The 24,995-nt window shown below is 37.8% G+C and overlaps 1 protein-coding gene across 5 annotated transcripts in view; it reads right to left on the reverse strand.

Annotated features, from left to right (window-relative positions):
• The window catches only part of LOC123532681 (general transcription factor 3C polypeptide 4-like), a 106,128-nt gene that overhangs the window by 30,248 nt on the left and 50,885 nt on the right, over positions 1 to 24,995 (reverse strand). The window contains exons 14-19 of one of the 5 annotated variants that reach the window (XM_053517078.1): positions 19,366 to 19,408; positions 18,697 to 18,829; positions 13,334 to 13,495; positions 12,502 to 12,552; positions 11,757 to 11,852; positions 10,713 to 10,805 (exon numbers count right to left, since the gene is read on the reverse strand). The exons of 2 other annotated variants lie outside the window; for them this stretch is intronic. In XM_053517078.1, coding sequence (XP_053373053.1) covers positions 10,741 to 10,805; positions 11,757 to 11,852; positions 12,502 to 12,552; positions 13,334 to 13,495; positions 18,697 to 18,829; positions 19,366 to 19,408 — 550 coding nt within the window. In that variant the 3' untranslated portion in view covers positions 10,713 to 10,740. Of the gene's footprint in view, positions 1 to 10,712; positions 10,806 to 11,756; positions 11,853 to 12,501; positions 12,553 to 13,333; positions 13,496 to 18,696; positions 18,830 to 19,365; positions 19,409 to 24,995 lie in introns of those variants that run through there. 2 more of the 5 variants (XR_008365983.1, XM_053517079.1) reach the window with 2 other exon arrangements.

Consider the following 24,995-nt stretch of genomic DNA (forward strand, 5'->3'; position numbering starts at 1 on the left):
TAGAGAGCCCTTTCCGTAACATCAATGGTGCTTTACCTACATGGTGGTAGTCACTCATGGGGCCAAATTCATTCTCTACCAGTACAGAGGAATGTGATCAGAGCCAAGGAAAGCCCCTTGAACAAATAGAGAGAAATCTTTTAAATACAGGCAGTGCAACTAATTTAGCTTAGTTTTTGCAAATAGACAGCCTGATTCTTTTAATGTGCCCAGTACATAGCACAGGTGCACGCAAAGCCCCCTATTCACTAGGAAGAACCAGTACCAGCCTCTTAGTAGGCAGGGAGACATTAAAGAAACTTTCAGTGCCTGGACCGTATTTCAAATCTTTACATTCAAGCAGGTTAGAACTAGACGACAGGGCCACCCATATATACAATGGCAATGAAGGTCTAGAGATGAGGTATTTGTAACTCGATCTAAATGTCATGAGTTTAAGCTCCTTATATTTCGAAAATATGTGAAATCCCAATTAAAACACCAGCCGTCAACTTCACATGCTAAATGACAATCCTGTGAGGCTTAATGACACAAATTTAGATCGACAGATAAACTGATATGGGTAAATCTAACTGTCCACAACACCATTGTTTGGGGGTGGGGGGGAGGGGGTTAGGGCTTGCTGAGAATTGTTAATAAAGAGTCTTCACATGATGCTGAAGGTATCATAATATGTCGAGCTAGAAAGGAAACTAAACCAATATCAGTAAAATCTACTGAAGTCATCAAAGAAAACCATTTAACTCTAATAGTCCTTGCGTTAAATGTCTGAAAGCAAAAATGCAATGAAAACAAAAGCACCGCATTGCGGAGCAATTTACGCCTGAAGGCATGACATTTGACTCCCAAGTGAGTGTGAGTTTCTCTTCATTTTATATCAGTTTTATCATAACTCTTTAAAATGAGGTAAGGATTTGTTCTCTGAAATGGGTCTAGCTATGTTTGGTAGATCTTTAAAAAATGTCAGTTTTATATAGAATATATAGGGAAAACTATTTAACTGGTTGTGACCTAGAGAGATTTGTTGGGACATGACGAGGAGTTCGAGCAAAGGGTGGCGCTCAAATTAATCGAGTTCGAGTGAACAAAGTTCGACTGTATATAATAACAACAGCTTCAATCCCCTGTGGTATACAGCTTCGAGCCTCTGTGATTTATTACCTTCCGACATCATCCGCTCCTAGAGGTGACCAATCAGCTGAAGCATACCAAGTTCTAGCAACAGTCTCAAACTGAAATTTCCAGGGGTTTAAGACCCTTTCAATAGACAGTAGCTTAAACTCATAGGAAGAATTATATTAACATCAAAATTTATTCAGTCCAGGAAACACTTCCCACGGTTTTCAGGCCTTACTTAATAAACAAAACAAAAATTAATGTGAAAATTCTCATATTGTTTCCTTAAAGGTCCATAATACTTTTGTTTAAAATTTGGCTGCCACATTTTCTGTTAAATATATTATTAATTAATTTCAATACGTTGAATCCTTTTTTTCTGATTATCGTTTTCTGTGATATTTGTCAAATGTTTCAATATTGATTAACACAGTTGAAAGTTTAACTGAATCCATGGTTTTTGATTACCTCCCTTTATGACTCTAGCTGTAAAACTTCATGTGCAGTATTAAAAGTAGCGTTTTTCTAACCATGTAATTATGCATACTAACATCTATTTGGACAGCTTTATCGTCTGTTTTTAACACAAAATTTAAAGTCTCATGGAACATGGAACTTTAAAACTATTAATCATAAGCTATATACATTAAAACAGCAACTAATAGCTCCTATTACGATATATATATTTTTTTCATTTGTATGATCAAATTATCTTTATTAACTGAGTGAACAAAAAAGATCAATGTAAATTTCATTGTAATGTAAATTTTATTGAGTGTACGACCATCGGAAATATATTGTGATCGCTTAGTCTGTCCGTCCGTCATGGATGCGTTGAATTTTAACACAGTTCAACAAACATAAAAATGGTTTATTGAGTGTGTGTGTGTTCGGGTTTAGTGTCGTTTTCAAACATTTTTCAGTCATTTACTATAAATGACGGTTTTTTACTTGTAGCAATGTGCGAAATGCTCGACTTTATAGTGCTGCCTCACTGGAATATCACGCCGTAGACACGTGATATGATACCCTACCCAGTCACATTATACTGTCACCGTGTTGACTAGTACTATCCTTTTATGTTGAGCGCCAAGAGAGGAAGCTACTAGTATCATTTTGTCATGTCTTTGGTATGACGCGGCCAGGGATCGAACCCACGACCTCCCGCACTCGAAGCGGGCGCTCTACTCTACCATTAGACTACCGGGGCTGTAAAATGGTTAACTGAAGAGGAATAGTCCATCAAATAGCCAGTATTTATAAGCATGATCATTTGTAGAACGTATCATTACGAGCCGGGATTCTCATGCAGGATTTAAGCTGTTACAGGTACACACACTTTCCTTTTAAATTACAGAACGTGTTTGTTTGTTTTGGGCTTAACGCCGTTTTTCAATAGTATTTCAGCTTTGAAACGGCGAACAGTTAACCTAACCAGTGTTCCTGGATTCTGTACCAATACAAACCTGTTCTCCGCAAGCGAGTGCCAACTTTCCCACATAATTCAGAGGTGGATGACGATTGATGTCAGACACAATGTCTTTTATCAAATCGTCACAGAGAACATACGCCCCGCTCGGAGATCTAACTCACGACCCCGCGATCCGTAGATCTGCGCTCTCCCTATTGAGCTAAGCGTGCGGGCTATAGAACCTGAGCTTTGTCATTTAGATTTTATTGCAATACATAGAATGTGGATTATGGAGTCGACGCGGCACACGGAAAATCTTATACATCTTGTATGTTGCCCACAATTTACTATTTTAGTATTAATTAGTTATATCAGAACATATATTTGGGCCCTGTGATTCTGGGAACACTGCAATAAAAACGGCAGTATTATTAAAACAGATCAAATTCAATATTACAGAATTAGAAAGAGCTGCAATCTGAAACTTTATAGATGTGCAATAGTCTACAGGAGCCAACAGTAACAAACGTAGAATGGTTTCACAAAATGTAAAGTATAAGACTAGCGTTTCTAATAACACTACTTTTTGTATCTGCAATATAATTTATAAAGAGAAGATCCGTGCAACCAAGCAAAATAGCAGATGTTTGATCGACTGTTCACCAGAGGTAATAAAATGTAAAACTCGAACCTCACTGACGCATCTTCTTCTGCTTTTAGTTACCACACTCCTTCATAACTCTGAAGATTATGTGTAGACGCTGGACAAAATTTTTTGGTGTATTTACATTTTTAAAAGTTTGTACACTGGTAGTTGTTTAAAGATTGAGGCCAGAGATTAGAACAGGCACAGTGAAAAAAGCTTTTAAGGAGTGAACTGTGGCTGTTGTGCGTGTTACAGCGGGCAATATGTTCCACTATCCTACTGCTCTAGGAAAAAATGAATATTTGTAGGAATCTTTGGATGTTCCAATGTGTCTGAAGCGATGTACGTTACATACTGGTATTAATAAATTCTTTTCCGGATAAATAGCTACTACATGATGAACAATCTTGAGCATTATTTAACTATTATTTAACAAGCTCTAGTTATTCTTATCTCTAATGATGGACAATTTATATTTGTTTACATATCAGAAACTGAGCTTGTATTAGGATAACGATTAGTGACAAATATAGTAGCCCTTCTCTTAACTTTTTCAATCTGATCTACATGGCTTTTCGTATGTGGGTCCCAAATAGTACATGAATATTCTAACTTAATGGTCTTACAATAACTATATGAGCCGTGCCATAAGAAAACCAACATAATGGGTTTGCGACCAGCATGGATCCAGACCAGCCTGCGCATCCGCGCAGTCTGGTCAGGATCCATGCTGTTCGCTTTTAAAGCCTACTGCAATTAGAGAAACCGTTAGCGAACAGCATGGATCCTGACCAGACTGCGCGGATGCGCAGGCTGGTCTGGATCCATGCTGGTCGCAAAGCCACTATGTTGGTTTTCCCATGGCACGGCTCATATATGCATGTCCTTTCACTTCATAAGAGTTAATTTTTAAATTCCTATGCAGAAAACCAAGAGACTGGTTTGCTTTGTTAGTTATTGAGTTTATGTGCTTATCCCATTTCAAGTTGTTTTGAAGTGTTACACCTAGATACTTTGCTGACTGAACTTTAGGTCCTAGAGTATGGTGGTGTAGTTTATAGTTAAACTGAAATATTTTTTTGTGTGTGATACTAAGGATGTTACATTGATCAGGATGGAAATGCATCAACCAATCCTGTTCACATTTACCTGCAGCTTCCAAATCAGACTGAAGAAGTTTAGACTTATAAATTATGCTAGCATCGGCAAAGATTCTTAAAGTACTGTGTTCTACACAGTCGGCAAAATTTGATGTAGATTAACAAGAGGATAGGACCCAGAACTGTGCCATGGGGTACACCAGAGGTTACAGACACCTTCTTTGACATTCCAACTTCCAGGGGGACTGTCTGGGTTCTACCCTCTAGAAAATCAGAAATCCCGTTGAGAGCATTACAAGTTAGTCCATAGTATTTTAATTTACATAGTAGGTGTTTATGTGGCACTTTGTCAAATGCTTTGGCAAAATATATTATGATAATATCCGTCTAAATGTTGTTGTCATTCGACTTACTAATGTTTTGGATGAAAGAAATGAACCGAGTTTCATAAACAACATGCTGATCGAAACCAATGTTGCAAATCATATAAGATATTGTTGTTTTCCAAAAAAAAATAAAAAGACATTGCTAGAGATAACATGTTCAAGTATTTTACAACAGATACATCGATTGAACTCAGTTCTGCAGAATAACAATAAAGACCAGTTTGTAGAGTTTCAAGTTTTTCGGTCAACGTCAAAACTACTAGGATTCAATGGAGATAGATCGTCGAGGTTAAACGAGCTATTCAAATACATATATATTATGACATGTTACTAAAGTGGTCAATCACCTTTGAGCAACATTTATAACATTTTTAGTATATTCCATGAACAAAAAAGACATATTACAAGGATCCCTACCAAGAAAGTATGTTTTATCATGGAGGTAGTATAGCGATTTTAAGGGGGTTTGCGGGTGTCCGACCAAAGCCGATGGTTCCGAATGCCTTATGAGGGCCCCGTGCCAAGTTTGATGTAACCCCATGGGTTTAATCTCGCCGAACTTTTTAACGTGTATTTTAAGAATAGATATCCCTTTATGTATGCATACCGCTTTCACGTTATCATACGTTGTAATTTGAATTTTTGCGGTATTTTTGGTCAATAAATGACTTATTATTCCATAGCACGGGCAGATGTATCGTTTTATAATTGATACACTGGTCTAGGATTGTAAGATTTTACAAGGAAAACAATATCCTGACGCGGTGCAACACAGTGTACCTTTGCACTCCATCTCTATGCTACCTCCATGATTTTATTTTTATATTTTGTAATTACTTTATATAACATCATTAAAAAGGTGGACGTTATCTATTGATTTCAATATGATTTCTCGTTTTATATTTGCATTTGACAAGGAAAGTTTCAAAACAGTGTGTAGATTCTGAGTTCATTATTTCTAATCTATCCTGGTTGCGCAACCAAGATAGGTAAAGGGAGGTAATAACAATTTTCAAATTTGTGTTTCTAATGAATTATGGCTAGATATATTTGTCAATGTAAATCTTGGACAAATAAAACACAATAGTTCTTATATTTATATAATTCTATATCCAAAGGAGTTTATCATATTTATACATATATGCTAACATAAATCTATCTTGGCTAGGTAACCAGGATAGGAAAATAAACTCTTAAGACTACTTCCTGTGAAAATCTTACAAGAATTAATCACTCAGATAACATTATTATGTGTAAATGATCATTTGTTAAACTTTCAAATAAATCCATTACTTGATCAAAATCTGATTAACTAACTTCAATGAAAGTAGGTCTGTGTTTCCTTCAAACTCGCTACCAAACAAGAGCTGTCTCCATAGGATGACACATGCCCCCGATGGCACTTTGAATGAATAGTTATGGCCGATGTTAGAGTTTAGGACCTTTGACCTACGGACCTGGGTCTAACGCGCGACACGTCGTATTACTGTGGTACACATTCATGCCCAATAATTTTAAAATCCAGGCATGAATGACAAAGATATGGACCGGACACGCCCATCAATGCACTATCATAAAATATGACCTTTAACGTCTAAGTGTGACCTTGACCTTTGAGCTACGGACCTGGGTCTTGCGCGCGACACGTCGTCTTAAAGTGGTACCCATTCATGCCAAGTTATTTGAAAATCCATCCATGGATGACAAAGATATGGACCGGACACGAATGCACTATCATGAAAAATGACCTTTAACGTCTAAGTGTGACCTTGACCTTTGAGCTACGGACCTGGGTCTTGCGCGCGACACGTCGTCTTACTGTGGTACACATTCATGCAAAGTTATTTGAAAATCCATCCATGGATGACAAAGATATGGACCGGACACGAATGCACTATCATGAAAAATGACCTTTAACGTCTAAGTGTGACCTTGACCTTTGAGCTACGGACCTGGGTCTTGCGCGCGACACATCGTCTTACTGTGGTACACATTCATGCCAAGTTATTTGAAAATCCATCCATCGATGACAAAGATATGGACCGGACACGAAAATTGCGGACAGACTGACAGACTGACAGACCGACAGACGGTTAAAAAACTATATGCCTCCCTTCGGGGGCATAAAAAGATCATCAGACACTTTCCAATATGCTCTTTTCAGGCATATGTCAGTTCAACGTGTTCTTTTTATTTTCTTGCAAAATTGTTCAGTGCTTACACTCTTTATTCTACGCAAACACGTTTTCGTCTATGCATAAACTAGAATGTGTCTGTAGGACACAGGGTGTGCCCCCCACTAGTACATTTGTCACAAATAAGGGGCAATAATTCAAATGTTTGCAGTCTTAATGGGGTATAGCCTCAACAAACATTTTATGAAAAGGATTCATTATTCTACGTCCTATACTAATTGAGCTATGAGCATCACAAACAAAAAATCCACTATTTTGGCTATTTCAAGGGCCATAACTCTGTAATAAGAGCTAAGATTCTCAAGAAGAATGCCAGGTGTGCTAGGTCACATCACGATAAAGACTCCAGCAAGGTTTCCTGAATTTACATCTAATACTTTTTGAGCTGGGCACATAATTAGGTGAAAAAGTGTATATTTTTACTATTTCAGGGGCCATAACTTCAAAAATAGGGGCGGAGCCAGCCAAAAAATTAGAGGTGTGCAAGTTTATATCATGATAAAGACTGATGCAAGTTTTCAACCATTTGTATTAAATACTTTTTGAGCTAGGTGCGTCACAAGGTGAAAATGTACATTTTTGACTATTTCAGGGGCCATAACTCTAAAAATAAGGGGCGGACCCAAATGAAAAATAGGAGGTGCGCAAGTTCATATCATGATTAAGACTGATACAAGGTTTCATGAATCTACATCAAGTACTTTTTGAGCTAGGCATGTCACAAGGTGAAAATGTGCATTTTTGACTATTTCAAGGGCCATAACTCTGGAAATAGGGGCCGGACCCAAATGAAAAATAGGAGGTGCGCAAGTTCATATCATGATTAAGAATTATGCAAGGTTTCATGAATCTATATCAAATACTTTTTGAGCTAGGCGTGTCACAAGGTGAAAATGTGCATTTTTGACTATTTCAGGGGCCATAACTCTGGAAATAGGGGGCGGAGCCAGATAAAAAATAGGAGGTGCGCAAGTTCATATCATGATTAGGACCCATGCAAGGTTTCATGAATCTATATAAAATACTTTTTGAGCTAGGCATGTCACAAGGTGAAAATGTGCATTTTTGACTATTTCAGGGGCCATAACTCTAAAAATAGGGGTCGGAGCCAAACGAAAAATAGGATGTGCTGAAGTTCATATCATGATTAAGACTCATGCAAGGTTTCATGAATCTATATCAAATATTTTTTGAGCTAGGCGTGTCACAATGTAAAAATGTGCATTTTTGACTATTTCAGGGGACATAACTGTGAAAATACGGGGGGGGGGGGGGGGGGGGGGGGAGCCAGACGAAAAATAGGAGGTGGGCAAGTTCATATCATGATATCATGATTAAGACTCATGCAAGGTTTCATCAACTTATATCAAATACTTTTCGCGCTAGGTGCATCACGAACTTCAGACGGACAAGACCAAATCTATATGCCCCCACCACTCATGGTGGGGAGGGGGGGGGGGGGGGGGGGGGGGGCACAAAAAAAGACAGTCATACAATCACTAGTCCATACTTGGTACTTCTGAGTCATATACAGTTCACTAAATTCAGCACTAAATTTTGTTGGGCTGAAATAAACAAGAGGGCCATGATGGCCCTATATCGCTCACCTGTTATCATTGCACTTGAGGACAAGAAGGTCCTCAGAAAAAATATCTAAGTACAAAGGACAGTAACAACAAAGGGAAGAAATTTAACCAAAAAGAAAAAAAAATCTTACAAGGTACAGGTATGTCAAAATACACCTAAAAATTGGAGGTACCATCCATGTTGTACCACAGAAAAGTGGTCTCGGTTTTTCCCTACAGCCAATAATAAAAAAGTTACTAAATATAAGCTATTTATAGTGACGTAAAAAGAAAGTAATTAAAAACAAGAGCTAGCTCCATAGGATGACACATGCCCACGATGGCACTTTGAATGAATAGTTATGGCCGATGTTAGAGTTTAGGACCTTTGACCTACGGACCTGGGTCTTGCGCGCGACACGTCGTCTTACTGTGGTACACATTCATGCCCAATAATTTTAAAATCCATGCATGAATGACAAAGATATGGACCGGACACGCCCATCAATGCACTATCATGAAATATGACCTTTAACGTCTAAGTGTGACCTTGATCTTTGAGCTACGGACCTGGGTCTTGCGCGCGACACGTCGTCTTACTGTGGTACACATTCATGCCAAGTTATTTGAAAATCCATCCATGGATGACAAAGATATGGACCGGACACGAATGCACTATCATGAAAAATGACCTTTAACGTCTAAGTGTGACCTTGACCTTTGAGCTACGGACCTGGGTCTTGCGCGCGACACATCGTCTTACTGTGGTACACATTCATGCCAAGTTATTTGAAAATCCATCCATCGATGACAAAGATATGGACTGGACACGAATGCACTATCATGAAAAATGACCTTTAACGTCTAAGTGTGACCTTGACCTTTGAGCTACGGGCCTGGGTCTTGCGCGCGACACATCGTCATACTGTAGTACACATTCATGCCAAGTTATTTGAAAATCCATCCATCGATGACAAAGATATGGACCGGACACGAAAATTGCGGACAGACTGACAGACGGTTCAAAAATTATATGCCTCCCTTCGGGGGCATAAAAATAAATATTGTAAGTGAACAAACGAAGGATCTGCCAAATAAATCTGTTGACATAAATGAAATTTCAGATCAGTATCTTCATTAGTTACGGAGATATACCCATTTTAATTTGAAATAAAGGGAGGTAATTTGACATAAAATCAGTCCATAGTTATCTACCCTGATTGGCTCAGTCCAGCTAATGACAATAATGAAATTTCAAATATGTCCTACAAGTACTTACTGATATAATTCTATTTTGATTACAATCAGGGGAGGTAATCAGATATAAAATAACTCTGAACCTACGCTTGGATCTGATTTGTCATGGAATCCAAGAATTATTGTTGTTGAAGTTATTCTGGAAGTTTGTATCAAATAAAACCATAAATGAAGTCTCTATATGGCTGCAAAAGCCAAAATAGCCAATTTTGGACCTTTAAGGGGCCATAACTCTGGAACCCATGATGAAATCTTGCCAGTTAAAGAAAGGAACCCAAGATCTTGTGGTGATACAAGTTGTGTGCAAGTTTGGTTAAAATCGAATCATAAATGAAGCTGCTATTGTGCAGACAAGGTCAAAATAGCTAATTTTGGCCCTTTCAGGGGCCATAACTCTGGAACCCATAATGGAATCTCGCCAGTTCAAGAAAGGAACCAAGATCTTATTGTGATACAAGTTGTGTGCAAGTTTGGTTAAAATCAAATCATAAATGAAGCTGCTATTGTGCAGACAAGGTCAAAATAGCTAATTCTGGCCCTTTCAGGGGCCATAACTCTGGAACCCATAATGGAATCTGGCCATTTCAAGAAAGGAACCAAGACCTTATGGTGATACAAGTTGTGTGCCAGTTTGGTAAAAATCAAATCATAAATAAAGCTGCTATTGTGCAGACAAGGTCAAAATAGCTACTTTTGGCCCTTTCAGGGGCCATAACTCTGGAACCCATAATGGGATCTGGCCAGTTCAAGAAAGGAACCGAGATCTTATGGTGATACAAGTTGTGTGCAAGTTTAGTTAAAATAAAATCATAAATGAAACCACTATCGTGCAGACAAGAAATTGTTGACGGACGGACGGACGGACTGACGACGGGTGATCACAAAAGCTCACCTTGTCACTATGTGACAGGTGAGCTAAAAACTAGAAAATTTATATCTGATGTTATGTAAAAAGACTCTTTATAAATGGCCATTCGATAAGTGTATACTATACCAATTATTTCTGATATTTATATAAACAGACAACAAGTACATGCATATTTCATGTTCTTTATTTTGACAGATTATGGTAACATCAAACCATCACAAAATGTACACGTATTATCATCCTTATTCAGCCATTCCATTTCTGAAAGGAAAAAAAATATCTGAATTAAATTTTCAGCTTGTGTAACATAAACAAGATCTGAGATATGGGTACATTATTTGAAAGGCTGAAATGTAAAATATGCGGTTGTATGCATTCTATAAAAAATCCATGTGACCTATACTTCCGGCTGATTTTCAATGACATATCAATGAAACAACAATTTTACGTCTCTAAGTAGGGATGAAATGTATTGTATAAGAAGTAGAATTTCAGAGATATCTGTCTTCAATCTTTTCAGTCCTATGGCAAGAATGTATAAGTTATAGGAAAGTCTTGAATACTATTACTTGGCCGTGAAACTTATCTATTTTTTCAGTACTAAATAATTATGTCAAATGTTCATGCTGAAGAATATAACAAACTGAGTCTGCAATTTTAGATGAGTGTGTGTCCCAAAATATTGGATATTACCACATTTAAGTCATAAAAGCACACATGCAAATCCAATTAGTATAGTATGTATTGAAAAATTAAACATTTTAATACCAGCATTAATTATATTTTATCATGATTTAAACAGAGATAAAATGCAAACATTTGAGAAACACTACACAAAGGATTAATCAAATTACATACACTAATAGTTATATCTACAAAGTCATGTGAAAACAGCCACGTTCAAAACTCTGGCACCTTACTATCAAGGTAAATCATGAATCCTTGACTTGCACAATGCAAGACCCAGTCTGAATTTTAAGTTTTACAGCAATACCTAACATTTCTAATAAATCTTTGACAGGGTAATATATGACCTCTATGCTAAATAGTTACTGCTGGTTTATTGTGTCCTTGATTTATCTTAATTTGACAATGTGTTTACGACACACTACAGAGATGAAGATACACAATAGAGCTTTTTTAAAAATAAATATACACTAGGACACTTTCATCACAGCAAAATGCATCTACTAGATTAATTATTCAATATACCTTTTATAGCTTCTGGTGGTCTTGCAGTAGAATAACATATTGTGCAGGTTCTGTAGTTAACTCCCTCTACTGGTAGTAGGCTCTTACAGCACATATCTGAAACATACACAATAAATTATTTATATAAAAAATACATTAACACTACCAAATGTTTTTGTTGCAATCCAGTCACAGTGAGAACTAACGTAATATGGTAATTTTGATGTTTCATTACCTTCTGTCCAGCTAAAGACAACACACTTTCAATTGCTATTTGGATGACTACTTTTGTCCTGGCATAGCTCAAACCCACAGCAGATGGGGGCTCCTCCGATTAGTTCACTAAGCCGTTATACAGTTATTCAATTAACTATGTACCAATATTCCTATTTAGCTGTATACAAGTTATGGTGATTTTTGCACTTGAAACAGCAGCACTGTGCAATTCAAATATAACTGCTCGATTGTCCTGCAAAGCATTAGCCATAGCATGAGCCAAGGATCAAACCTATGACCTCCTGACTGATAGCTGCATAATTTTCCAATTTAGCTGGCAGAGCCAAGGTTGCTATTTTGGGGTTTATGCACATGGTGCAATTTCCAGAATGATTTTAATCACTACATATGTACATGTTTCTAAAAAGTTTTATTTCTAATTCAGTGCAGGATTAATGACAACTTTTTTTAAACAAAACTTGATATATGTAACAAAAGAACAGATGGCAACAAGAAATCATACAGATTATACTCATGGACTGAAACTTACCAAATAAATGACCATTTTCACAAAACCATCTCAGTTTCTTCTGCTTCATTACTGTATATTGTCAAGGGATAATTATGTATTAAAGGTTGTTTTTTTTTTGTTTCTAATTTCATTTAACATATTATTTCAACAGTAGAAAAGATAATATTCCATACTTTTATTTGTACATGAAGGATTTCCTTCTTAATTTCAATCAGCATCTTAAACAAACATTCAGAACATTTCAATCTTCACACAGTCTTACATGTTTAAAATGTGCTTGAAAAGCTTATTTCCAAAATTTGACACCATTTTTTTAAAATCAATATAGGAATTTACTACATACTAGGCACACACAAACAAACCTTTTAGTAGGTCAGTCAGATAATCTTATCACATACATGCTGGATGTCTGCTTTAACAGTATCTTGAGGACAAACGATCTTAAATGTTTTATGAAGAATATTATGCACCGAGAATCGACACTATGACCTTCTGATTTTCTTGTTGGGTTTAATGTCATACCAACACAACACTATAGGTCATATGGCAACGTTTCCAGCTTTGATGGTGGAGGAAGACTCCAAGTACCCTTCTGTGCATTATTTAATAATGGGCGGGCACTTGGGTAGAACCACTGACCTTCCATAAGCCAGCTGGACGGCTTCCTCACAGGAAGAATTCACTGCCCTGAGTGAGGCTCGAATTCACATCAGTGAGGGGCAAGCGAATCAAAATCCACGACCTTAACCATTCGACAACGGAGGCTCCATGACCTCCTGAATGGAAGTCTTGTGCTACATCTATTTGGCTAACTGTACCAGCAAGGTCATATTGTGATATCAAAGGATACTGCACGAGCATATACAACACTTGACTTCGCATGATTTATCAGTTTTATTGAGGACATCTTCCAGTTGTTGCTTAGTTCTGGATATATCTTCTACATCACTGAGACTGTCAGAGTTCATCACTAGCCAGGTGTGCATGCTGTACATAACAGCAATACTTGTCTCTGTAACACACATACGGAAATATCTTAATTCAAAATTATTGAGATTAAACATATAAAATAACTTGAAAATTGAGAAGTGGAACACACAACCAAACACTCAAATATTTATAACTTCACTTATTCCAACATTATCCCTCCATCAGAGATACATCATATAAAGTATAATTTTGTGCTAAAAATAGATTTATGTGCTGAAAAAGTTTACACGTCATTTTTGCTGTTAAAACATATACAATAACTGCTCAAAGGTAGGACCTTTGGCACTAAATTCTTACACTGCAACTAACATTTCAAACAAAATATCTGATAAAAATTTACCTAGCAAATACATTTAGAAAACTTAAGACCTGTACTTATACACAGGATTACAATAAATAGGCCCAATTATAGGCCATTTGAACCCATGTATTACAAAACCAGCATGCACATTAATATACAGGTCTGTAATGATTAGGCCATACAGAAATAACCCACATATTACTTGTATTGCATGGTCTTATACAGACTTTTATTTCTCATAATGTACAATTTTTACGCTGATTCCAAAACTGTCAGTAAGACTGCAAACACTGAAGGTATGTAAGATTTTTTCATTGATATTTATTTTAAAATGACTTTAAAAGATCATATTACTAAAATTTGCCTATCAATATGGGTTTTCACAATGGCCTTGTAATAGAACCTCAATCTTGGTCTACAATAAAAACAAGAGCTGTCCGTAAGACAGCCAATGCTCGACAATTCGAATTATTGTCCCAGAAGTAGGAAAATATTACCCTAAATTTTAAAATATCTACTGGTTTCTTAAATATGAAAGCTTAATAGTTAAATTTCCTAAGTTGAAAAAGGGGCACATTTTTGCCAAAATTGAAGGCAAATGTTTGAAACTTGCTAGTTGAGCCAAAAACGTGTGAAGAATCTGACAGCATTCAGTTAAATAATTTCTGAGAAACATGCTTACATGCAAAACTTAACATTTCTAAGATAACAAGAGCTCGTCGAACACGAAATGCCCCCCTTGATGCATTCAGTAATTGCACAAGGAACAGAAATTATATGCTCACTGTAAACAAAAGTTCTACCATTCTGGTTTAATCTGACCTTGACCTTTAACCTATTAACCTAACAAGAGATTACAGAGTGATCTTAGTGCCATCCACTGAGCCATTTTTGAATGTTCCAAATTTCAAGACTAGCTCAAGGTCAAAATCAAGGTCAGTTTTCATTTCGGTACAAAACAATGTGTATGTGGTCCAAATTTGAAAGCTGTGGCTTGAGAAATGTGAAAGTAGGTCAGTAGATCAATTTCAAGGTCAAAGTTTCATTTCGGTAGACAGAACTATGCATGTGCTTCAAATTTGGAGGCTCTAGCTTGAGAAATGTGAAAGTAGGTAATAGGTAAAAATCAATGTCAAATTTCAATGCAGAACACACAAATATGCAAGCGGGCCAAATTCGAAGCCTGTAGCTTGAGAAATGTGAAAGTAGGTCACTGGGTCAATCTCAAGATCAAAGTTCATTTTGGTACACAACACTATGCATGGTTCAAATTTGAAGGCTGTAGCTTGAGAAATGTGAAAGTAGGTCACTAGGTCAAAATCAAGGTCAAATTTTATTTCGGAACACAAAACTATGCAAGTGGTCCAAATTTGAAGCATGTACCTTCAGAAATGTGAAAGTAGGTCACTAGGTCAATCTCAAGATCAAAGTTCATTTCAGTACACAAAAGCTTGTGGTTCAAATTTGAAGGCTGTAGCTTGAGAAATGTGAAAGTAGGTCACTAGGTCAAAATCAAGGTCAAATTTATTTTGGAACAAAAAACTATGCATGTGGTCCAAATCTGAAGCCTGCACCTTCAAAAATGTGAAAGTAGGTCACTAGGTCAATAACAAGGTCAAAGTTTTTTTCCGTACACAAACCTATGCATGTGGTCCAAATTTGAAGGCTGTAGCTACAGAAATGTGAAAGTAGGTCACAAGGTCAAGATCAAGGTCAACTCATGTCAAGGTTCATCTTGCCACTCAAAACTATACTAATGTGGTCCAAATTTGAATGATGTTAGTTATGGACATGAAGATTCTAAGTTTTTCCCTATATAAGTCTATATGACTATATTTGACCCTAGAGGGATAATTTGAACAAACTTGGCAGAGAACCACTAGATGATGCTACATTACAAAATATCAAAGCCATAGTCTTTGTGGTTTGGACAAGAAGATTTTCAAAGTTTTTCCCTAATAAGTCTATGTAAACCATGTGACCCCCAGGGCGGAGCCATATTTGACCCTAGGGGAATAATTTGAACAATCTTAGTAGAGGACCACTAGATGATGTCATATAAAAAATATCAAAGCCCTCGGCCCTGTGGTTTTGGACAAGAGGTTTTTCAAAGTTTTTCCCTATATAAGTCTATATAAACCATGTGACCCCCTGGGTGTGGCCATATCTTACCCCAGGGAAATAATCTGAACAATCTTGGTAGAGGACCACTAGATTTTGCTACATACCAAATATCAAAGCCCTAGGCCCTATGGTTTTGGACAAGAAGATCAGAAACCGTTTAACTGTTCCTGGCCAATGTGACCTTGACCTTTGACCTAATGACCTCAAAATCAATAGGGGTCATCTGCTGGTCATGGCCAACCTATCTATCAATTTTCTTGATACTAGGCCCAAGTGTTCTTGAGTTATTGCCCGAAAACCATTTTACTGTTCCTGGTCACTGTGACCTTGACCTTTGTCATACTGACCTCAAAATCAATAGGGGTCATCTGCTGGTCATGACCAACCTCCCTATCAACTTTCATGATCCTAGGCCCAAGTGTTCTTGAGTTATCATCCAGAAACCGTTTTACTATTCAGGATCACTGTGACCTTGACCTTTGACATACAGACCTCAAAATCAATAGGGGTCATCTGCTGGTGATGACCAACCTCCCTATCAACTTTCATTATCCTAGGCCCAAGCGTTCTTGAGTTATCATCCGGAAACGGATTGGTCTACATTCCGACCGACCGACAGACCTACCGACCGACATCTGCAAAACAATATACCCTTCCTCCTTCTTCGAAGGGGGGCATAAAAAGGGGCATAATTTTAACCAAATAAAAGCTAGAGTTATATAACTTGCCCTAGGCAGTTACTTCATGATGCTGAAGACGTGTGAAGATTAAAAGCATTTGACTTCAATGCTTTGGAGAGACCTGGTTACATGCAAAACCCAAGTTAAAAAGGAGCATAATTTTGAAAAAGTAAAAGCTAGAGTTATGTAACTTGACATGTGAAGTCACCTCAGGACAATAAGTACATGTTTGAAGTTTGAAAGCATTATGCCAAGTAGTTTTAGAGGAGAAACCTCCTTATATGCGAAAACCTTTGCGAAGTGGACAGGGATGATCAGCAAAAGGATGACAACAAAAGCTCTACTCCTTAAACAAGAGGACCATGATGGTCCTGAATCGCTCACCTCTTCCCACATGACCCAGTTTTGAGTATGACGTTTCTATTATTTGACATAGTGACCTAGTTTTTGAGCTCATGTGACCCAGTTTTGAACTTGACCTAGATATTATCAAGATAAAAATTCTGACCAATTTTCATGAAGATCCATTGAAAACTATGGTCTCTAGAGAGGTCACAAGGTTTTTCTGTTATTTGACCTATTGACCTAGTTTTCGAAGGTACGTGACCCTGTTTTGAACTTTACCTAGATATCATCAAGGTGAACATTCTCAAGAATTTTCATGAAGATCTCATGAAAAATAACGCCTCTAGAGAGGTCACAAAGTTTTTCTATTTTTATACCTACTGGCCTAGTTTTTGACCGCACGTGACCCAGTTTTGAAACTGATCTAGATATCATCAAGGTGAACATTCAGATCAATTTTCATGAAGATCCATTGAAAAATATGGCCTCTAGAGAGGTCAAAAGATTTTTCTAATTTTAGACCTACTGACCTAGTTTTTGACCGAAGTTGACCCAGTTTCAAACTTGACCTAGATATCATCAAGATGAACATTCAGACCAACTTTCATACAGATCCCATGAAAAGTATGGCCTCTAGAGAGGTCGCAAGGTTTTTTCATTATTTGACCTACTGACCTAGTTTTTTATGGCACGTGACCCAGTTTCAAAAATGACCTAGATATCATCAAGTTGAACATTCTGACCAATTTTCATGAAGATCCATTCAAGGGTATGGCCTCTAGAGAGGTCACAAGGTTTTTCTATTTTTAGACCTACTGACCTAGTTTTTGATCGCAGTTGACCCAGTTTCAAACCTGACCTATATATCATCAAGATAAACATTCAGACCAACTTTCATACAGATCCCATGAAAAATATGGCCTCTAGAGAGGTCACAACGTTTTTTCATTATTTGACCTACTGACCTACTTTTTGATGGCACGTGACCCACTTTCGAACTTGACCTAGATATCATCAAGATGAACATTCTGACCAATTTTTATGGAGATCCATTCACAAGTATGGCCTCTAGAGAGGTCACAATGTTTTTCTATTTTTAGACCTACTGACCTAGTTTTTGACCGCACATGACCCTGTTTCGAACTTGACCTAGATATCATCAAGATGAACATTCAGACCAACTTTCATACAGATCCCATGAAAAATATGGCCTTTAGAGAGGTCACAAGGTTTTTCTATTATTTGACCTACTGACCTAGTTTTTGACCGCACGTAACCCAGTTTCGAACTTGACCTAGATATCATCAAGATGAACACTCAGACCAATTTTCATGAAGATCTTGTGAAAAATATGGCCTTTAGAGAGGTCACAAGGTTTTTCTATTTTTAGACCTACTGACCTAGTTTTTGACGGCATGTGACCCAGTTTCGAACTTGACCTAGATATCATCAAGGTGAACATTCTGACCAATTTTCAAGATCATCTTGTGAAATATATGGCCTCTAGAGAGGTCACAAGGTTTTTCTATTTTTTCGACCTACTGACCTAGTTTTTGATGGCACGTGACCCAGTTTCAAACTTGACCTAGATATCATCAAGATGAACATTCTGACCAACTTTCATAAAGATCCCACAAAAAATGTGACCTCTAGAGTGGTCACAAGCAAAAGTTTACGGACGCACGGACGACGGACACCGCGCGATCACAAAAGCTCACCTTGTCACTTTGTGACAGGTGAGCTAAAAATCAAATAGACAATCTAAATATCTACCTCTTCTAGCTCCACAAGTTTCTTTTTCCAGATCTGAGTTGGTTACACACTGTTTAACAAACAAGGCAAGAATCATACATGTCAAGTCATTCACCTCTTTCTCCAATTCTTCTATAACATCTTTCTTGTCATCCTGAATGAAAAACAATGCAAAATCAACTTACCTGGTAATCATATGAATCAAACTATGTTTATTATGTCTAAAACATGAAATTAGTTCTTGTCTATAAATAACTCTCATCAACTGTTTACCATTTTTTTTTTTATTTCTTAAGTATTAATTTTTTAACATTTCAATATGAGATTCTTTGTCATAAAAAAAACATTGTTTTTAGAGAAAATCGCTTTAGAATTTTCAAATACAAAAGATAATACTAATTGGAAAATTTAACTGTTGCCAGCATACATAATTTCTTCTCTTGTGAGACTTATACATTTCGTTTAGTGAAATATGCCCTGATAGATAATATTTAAATTAGGTTTAGCTTAACAAACTGCAAAGGACATTCAAAATATAAGCTCTACTATGCTCAACTGTTTTTCTTATTAAACACATTCTACCTAAAACATACAAAATGGAACATAAATGTGTATATCATGTGTCATGGTTAAATACCTTTCAACTTACATATTTTATGTTAATACATGAGCAATCAGAATTCTATTTACCTCTTTCTGTTTTACGTATCTGTATCGAATCAATGTCCCATACCTAGAAGATGAAATAGATAACAATGCTTTATTATCAGTATATAAAGAAAGTTTAGCAATTTAGTTTATCACAATCATATGACTGTGACGCACTTATAAAGGTTGAAAAAGTGATATAGATTCTACTTATTCATCACAAAATCCCATATCAAAAGTGTATGCTCAGTTTGTTTAAGTTATGGAAAAAAGCAAAACAATAAATTAATATTCAGTTTAGAGGAATTCAGATCGTAAAGCTAACATGTTTTCTTGTTGATGTTTTTGTTTTTTATTATAGTTATTATTTGAGCCGCGCCATGAATAAAACAACACAGTGGCCCCGCGACCCGCAACGACCCAGACCAGCCCGTGCAGGACCCATGCTGATCGCCAACGGCTTCTCTAATTGCTATAGGCTATAGGCTGTTCTCCGCAAGTTGCCAACTTGTCAAGAATCAGAGGTGGAGTACGAATGATTTCAGACATAATGTCTGCTATCAGATCGTCATGGAAAACATTCACCCTTACCCGGGGATCAAACTCACGACCCTGCGATCCATAGATCTGCGCTCTCCCTACTGAGCTAAGCAATCAATGTGACACTGGCCTGAAATCGTCTAACTTCAAAATTAAAAGGTGTCATAAAGTGCCTGTACAAAATCATAATTATGAAGTCTGACTTACTGCAGGTTAAAGTATTTTCTAGCTATTGATCACAAACCATGGACTGATGGACCAACAGACAGATGGACAGACATAAGCAAAACAATAAACTTATACAAGAGCTGTCACAGGAGACAGTGCGCTCAACTATTTCGATGCTGGATAGTGAATTATTTATTTATTTGGGTTTTACGGCACACCAACACAGTATAGGTTATATGGCGCCAAACAGGACTACAAATTTTGGTTCCATATCTCATTTACATCGGAATAAAAACATGAGGTATGGAATCAAAATTTGCATACCTGCTGGAATCACAGAGTTACTGCAAAAGCAAGTGTTAAGACCCTATTAGTCGCCTCTTACGATCATGCAAGGGTAAGGCAGTGGTTCCAATTCTTTTCATACACAGATCGGCCCCATGATAGTGAAACTGGGCACATCTGAGGAAACTGGAGCTGTCACTGGAGTGTTTAATGACTCCAATGGTGGATAAAGATATTGCACAATAGCTTGAGCCTGTGTCAAAAATATTAAGAAATGAGAGAGGTAAAGATAAAGTGTATCAAAACACTATATATGTATAATTCTAAGCAAAAAGGGGGTATAATTCATAAAATATTGGTGCAAGAGCTATGCACCTTGTGTCGTGATGTGGAACAACTACTTCAAGTTTGAATCAAATGCATTTCGTAAGAACTGAGATACAGTGAAAATGCATCAAAATTAACCTTAAATTCTAAGTAAAGGGGGCATAATTCATGAAAAATTGGTGCCAGAGTTATGCACCTTGTGTCATATGATGTGGGTGATGATGCTGAACAATTATTTTAAGTTTGAATCAAATCCATTCAGTAATAACAGAGATAGAGTGAAAGTTCATCATAACTTTAACCTGAAATTCTAAGTAAAAAGGGGGAATAATTCATGAAAAATTTGTGCCAGAGTTATGCACCTTGTGTCATTTGATGCAGGTGATGATATTGAACAACTTCCTTAAGTAGGAATCAAATCCATTCAGTAATAACAGAGATATAGTGAAAGTGCATCAAAACTTTAACCTGAAATTCTAAGTAAAAAGGGGGAATAATTTATGAAATATTTGTGCCAGAGTTATGCATCTTTTGTCATATGATGTGGGTGATGATGTTGAACAATTATTTAAAGTTTGAATCAAATCCATTTGGTAATAACAGAAATAGAGTTAAAGTGCATCAAAACTTTAACCTGAAAATCTAAGTGAAAAGGAGGGATAAATCTTGAAATATTGGTGCCAGAGTTGTGGCTCTTATGTCAGATGATGTGGGTGATGATGAGGAATAACTATTTTAAGTTTGAATCAAATCCATCAAGGCCTAAACTGAAACTAGAAAATGCTTTTGTAAAAAAGCGCATGTCTCCCCCAATGCAAAGTCCTATAGGCAAGAAGTCAATAGGGGTCAGGAGCGAAAGTCAAAGAGACACTGATGGTTGGCTGCAATAGGGATCATCTACTTGGCATGTCCAGTCATCCCGCTAAATTTCAACACTCGTGGCCTAGTGGTTCTCAAGTCACTGTTCAGGCTCCTGTGACCTTTGATCAAGTGACCTCAAAATAAATAGGGGTCATCTACTCTGCATGTCCAATCATCCTATTAAGTTTCAACATTGTAGGTCAAGTGGTTCTCAAGTTATTTCCAAAAAATGATTTTACATGAACAGGCCACTGTGACCTTGACCTTTAATAGACTGACCCCAAAATCAATAGGGGTCATCTACTCTGCATGTTCAATCATCCTATGAAGTTTCAACATTCTGGGTCAAGTGGTTCTCAAGTTATTGATCGGAACTGGTTATCAATGTTCAGGCCCCTGTGACCTTGACCTTTAACGGAGTGACCCCAAAAACAATAAGGGTCATTTACTCTGCATGAACAATCATCCCATGAAGTTTCAACATTCTGGGTCGAGAGGTTCTCAAGTTATTGATTCGAAATGGTTTTCCATGTTCAGGCCCCTGTGGCCTTGACCTTTAACAGAGTGACCCTAAAATCGTTAGGGTTCATCTACTCTGCATGACCAATCATCCTACGAAGTTTCATCATTCTGGGTCAAGTGGTTCTCAAGTTACTGACCGGAAATGGTTTTCAATGTTCGGGCCCCTGTGACCTTGACCTTTCACAGAGTGACCCCAAAATCGATAGGGGTCATCTACTCTGCATGCACAATCATCCTATGAAGTTTCAACATTCTGGGTCAAGTGGTTCTCAAGTTACTGACCGGAAATGGTTTTCAATGTTCAGGCCCCTGTGACCTTGACCTTTAATGGAGTGACCCCAAAATCGATAGGGGTCATCTACTTTGCATGTACAATCATCCTATGAAGTTTCAACACTCTGGGTCAAGTGGTTCTCTAGTTATTGATCAGACATGGTTTTCAATGTTCAGGCCCCTGTGACCTTGACCTTTGACGGAGTGATCCCATAATCAATAAGGGTCATCTACTCTGCATGACCAATCATCCTATCAAGTTTCAACATTCTGGGTCAGGTGGTTCTCTAGTTATTGATTGGAAATGGTTTTCAATGTTCAGGCCCCTGTGACCTTGACCTTTGACGGAGTGACCCCAAAATCAATAGGGGTCATCTACTCTTCATGACCAATCATCCTATGAAGTTTCAACATTCTGGGTCAAGTGGTTCTCTAGTTATTGATCGGAATGGTTTTCAATGTTCAGGCCCCTGTGACCTTGACCTTTCACAGAGTGACCCCAAAATCGTTAGGGGTCATCTTCTCTGCATGACCAACCATCCTATTAAGTTTCAACATTCTGGGTCAAGTGGTTCTCAAGTTACTGACCGGAAATGGTTTTCAATGTTCAGGCCCCTGTGACCTTGACCTTTAATGGAGTGACCCCAAAATCGATAGGGGTCATCTACTTTGCATGCACAATCATCCTATGAAGTTTCAACATTCTGGGTGAAGTGGTTCTCAAGTTATTGATCGGAAATGATTTTCCATGTTCAGGCCCCTGTGACCTTGACCTTTGATGGAGTGACCCCAAAATCAATAGGGGTCATCTACTCTTCATAATCAATCATCCTATGAAGTTTCAACACTCTGGGTCAAGTGGTTCTCTAGTTATTGATCGGAAATGGTTTTCCATGTTCAGGCCCCTGTGACCTTGACCTTTGACGAAGTGACCCCAAAAACAATAGGGGTCATCTACTCTGCATGAACAATCATCCTATCAAGTTTCAACATTCTGGGTCAAGAGGTTCTCAAGTTATTGATCAGAAATGGTTTTCCATGTTCAGGCCCCTGTGACCTTGACCTTTCACAGAGTGACCCCAAAATCGTTAGGGGTCATCTTCTCTGCATGACCAACCATCCTATTAAGTTTCAACATTCTGGGTCAAGTGGTTCTCAAGTTACTGACCGGAAATGGTTTTCAATGTTCAGGCCCCTGTGACCTTGACCTTTAATGGAGTGACCCCAAAATCGATAGGGGTCATCTACTTTGCATGCACAATCATCCTATGAAGTTTCAACATTCTGGGTCAAGTGGTTCTCTAGTTATTGATCGGAAATGATTTTCCATGTTCAGGCCCCTGTGACCTTGACCTTTGATGGAGTGACCCCAAAATCAATAGGGGTCATCTACTCTTCATGATCAATCATCCTATGAAGTTTCAACACTCTGGGTCAAGTGGTTCTCTAGTTATTGATCGGAAATGGTTTTCCATGTTCAGGCCCCTGTGACCTTGACCTTTGACGGAGTGATCCCAACATCAATAGGGGTCATCTACTCTTCATGACCAATCATCCTATGAAGTTTCAACATTCTGGGTCAAGTGGTTCTCTAGTTATTGATCGGAAATGGTTTTCAACGTTCAGGCCCCTGTGACCTTGACCTTTGACGGAGTGACCCCAAAATCAATAGGGGTCATCTACTCTTCATGACCAATCATCCTATAAAGTTTCAACATTCTGGGTCAAGTGGTTCTCTAGTTATTGATCGGAAATGGTTTTCAACGTTCAGGCCCCTGTGACCTTGACCTTTGACGGAGTGACCCCAAAATCAATAGGGGTCATCTACTCTTCATGACCAATCATCCTATGAAGTTTCAACATTCTGGGTCAAGTGCTTCTCTAGTTATTGATCGGAAATGGTTTTCAATGTTCAGGCCCCTGTGACCTTGACCTTTGATGGAGTGACCCCAAAAACAATAGGGGTTGTCTACTCCAGCAGCCCTACAACCCTATGAAGTTTGAAGGTTCTAGGTCAAATGGTTCTCCAGTTATTGCTCGGAAATGAAGTGTGACGTACGGACGGACGGACGGACGGAAGGACAGACGGACAGGGCAAAAACAATATGTCTCCTGGGAGACATAATTACCAACCTACCGACCCAGTCCGACCCAGTCCTTGAAGTACTGGGTCGGAAGCGGCAAACGAACATATCTTTAAGGGTGGCCCAAGTAATTACAGAGATAAGAAGGAAAAAGAGAAAGTGTAAAAAAAACTTTAACCAAGGTGGGGACACGGTAGTCATAGCCTCTATGCCGTCTAAACAGCTGATCGCATGTGTTGACATGCTGCCGTTTGACGTCATAGGCCACTCCTGTCAAAAAATGTCAATATAAGAAAGAGAATTTAGAATGTGCAATGCAACTCCATGCAAAGATTTCGGAAAATTTTGTATAGAAATAAATAAACATAAATTGTCCTTCTTTATATTGAATACCATTTGAATCAGTGTAGATGCTTCTAATTTGCAAGAAAAACGTTTTCTTCACCGCTGTGATTCTGTCATGTTTTCAAACAGCGGCCGCCATTTTAGGAATTTCTCTACATTGTAATGACGTCACAAATATGCAAATCACTGGGGTCAAACGTGCGGTTTCCCACGGGTTTCTTTGAAATTGTGGTGGGAAATGCCTGTCTGTTGTAGAACATAAAACCT

The sequence above is a fragment of the Mercenaria mercenaria genome, chromosome 11, assembly GCF_021730395.1.
Source record: "Mercenaria mercenaria strain notata chromosome 11, MADL_Memer_1, whole genome shotgun sequence".
Lineage (NCBI taxonomy): Eukaryota > Metazoa > Mollusca > Bivalvia > Venerida > Veneridae > Mercenaria > Mercenaria mercenaria.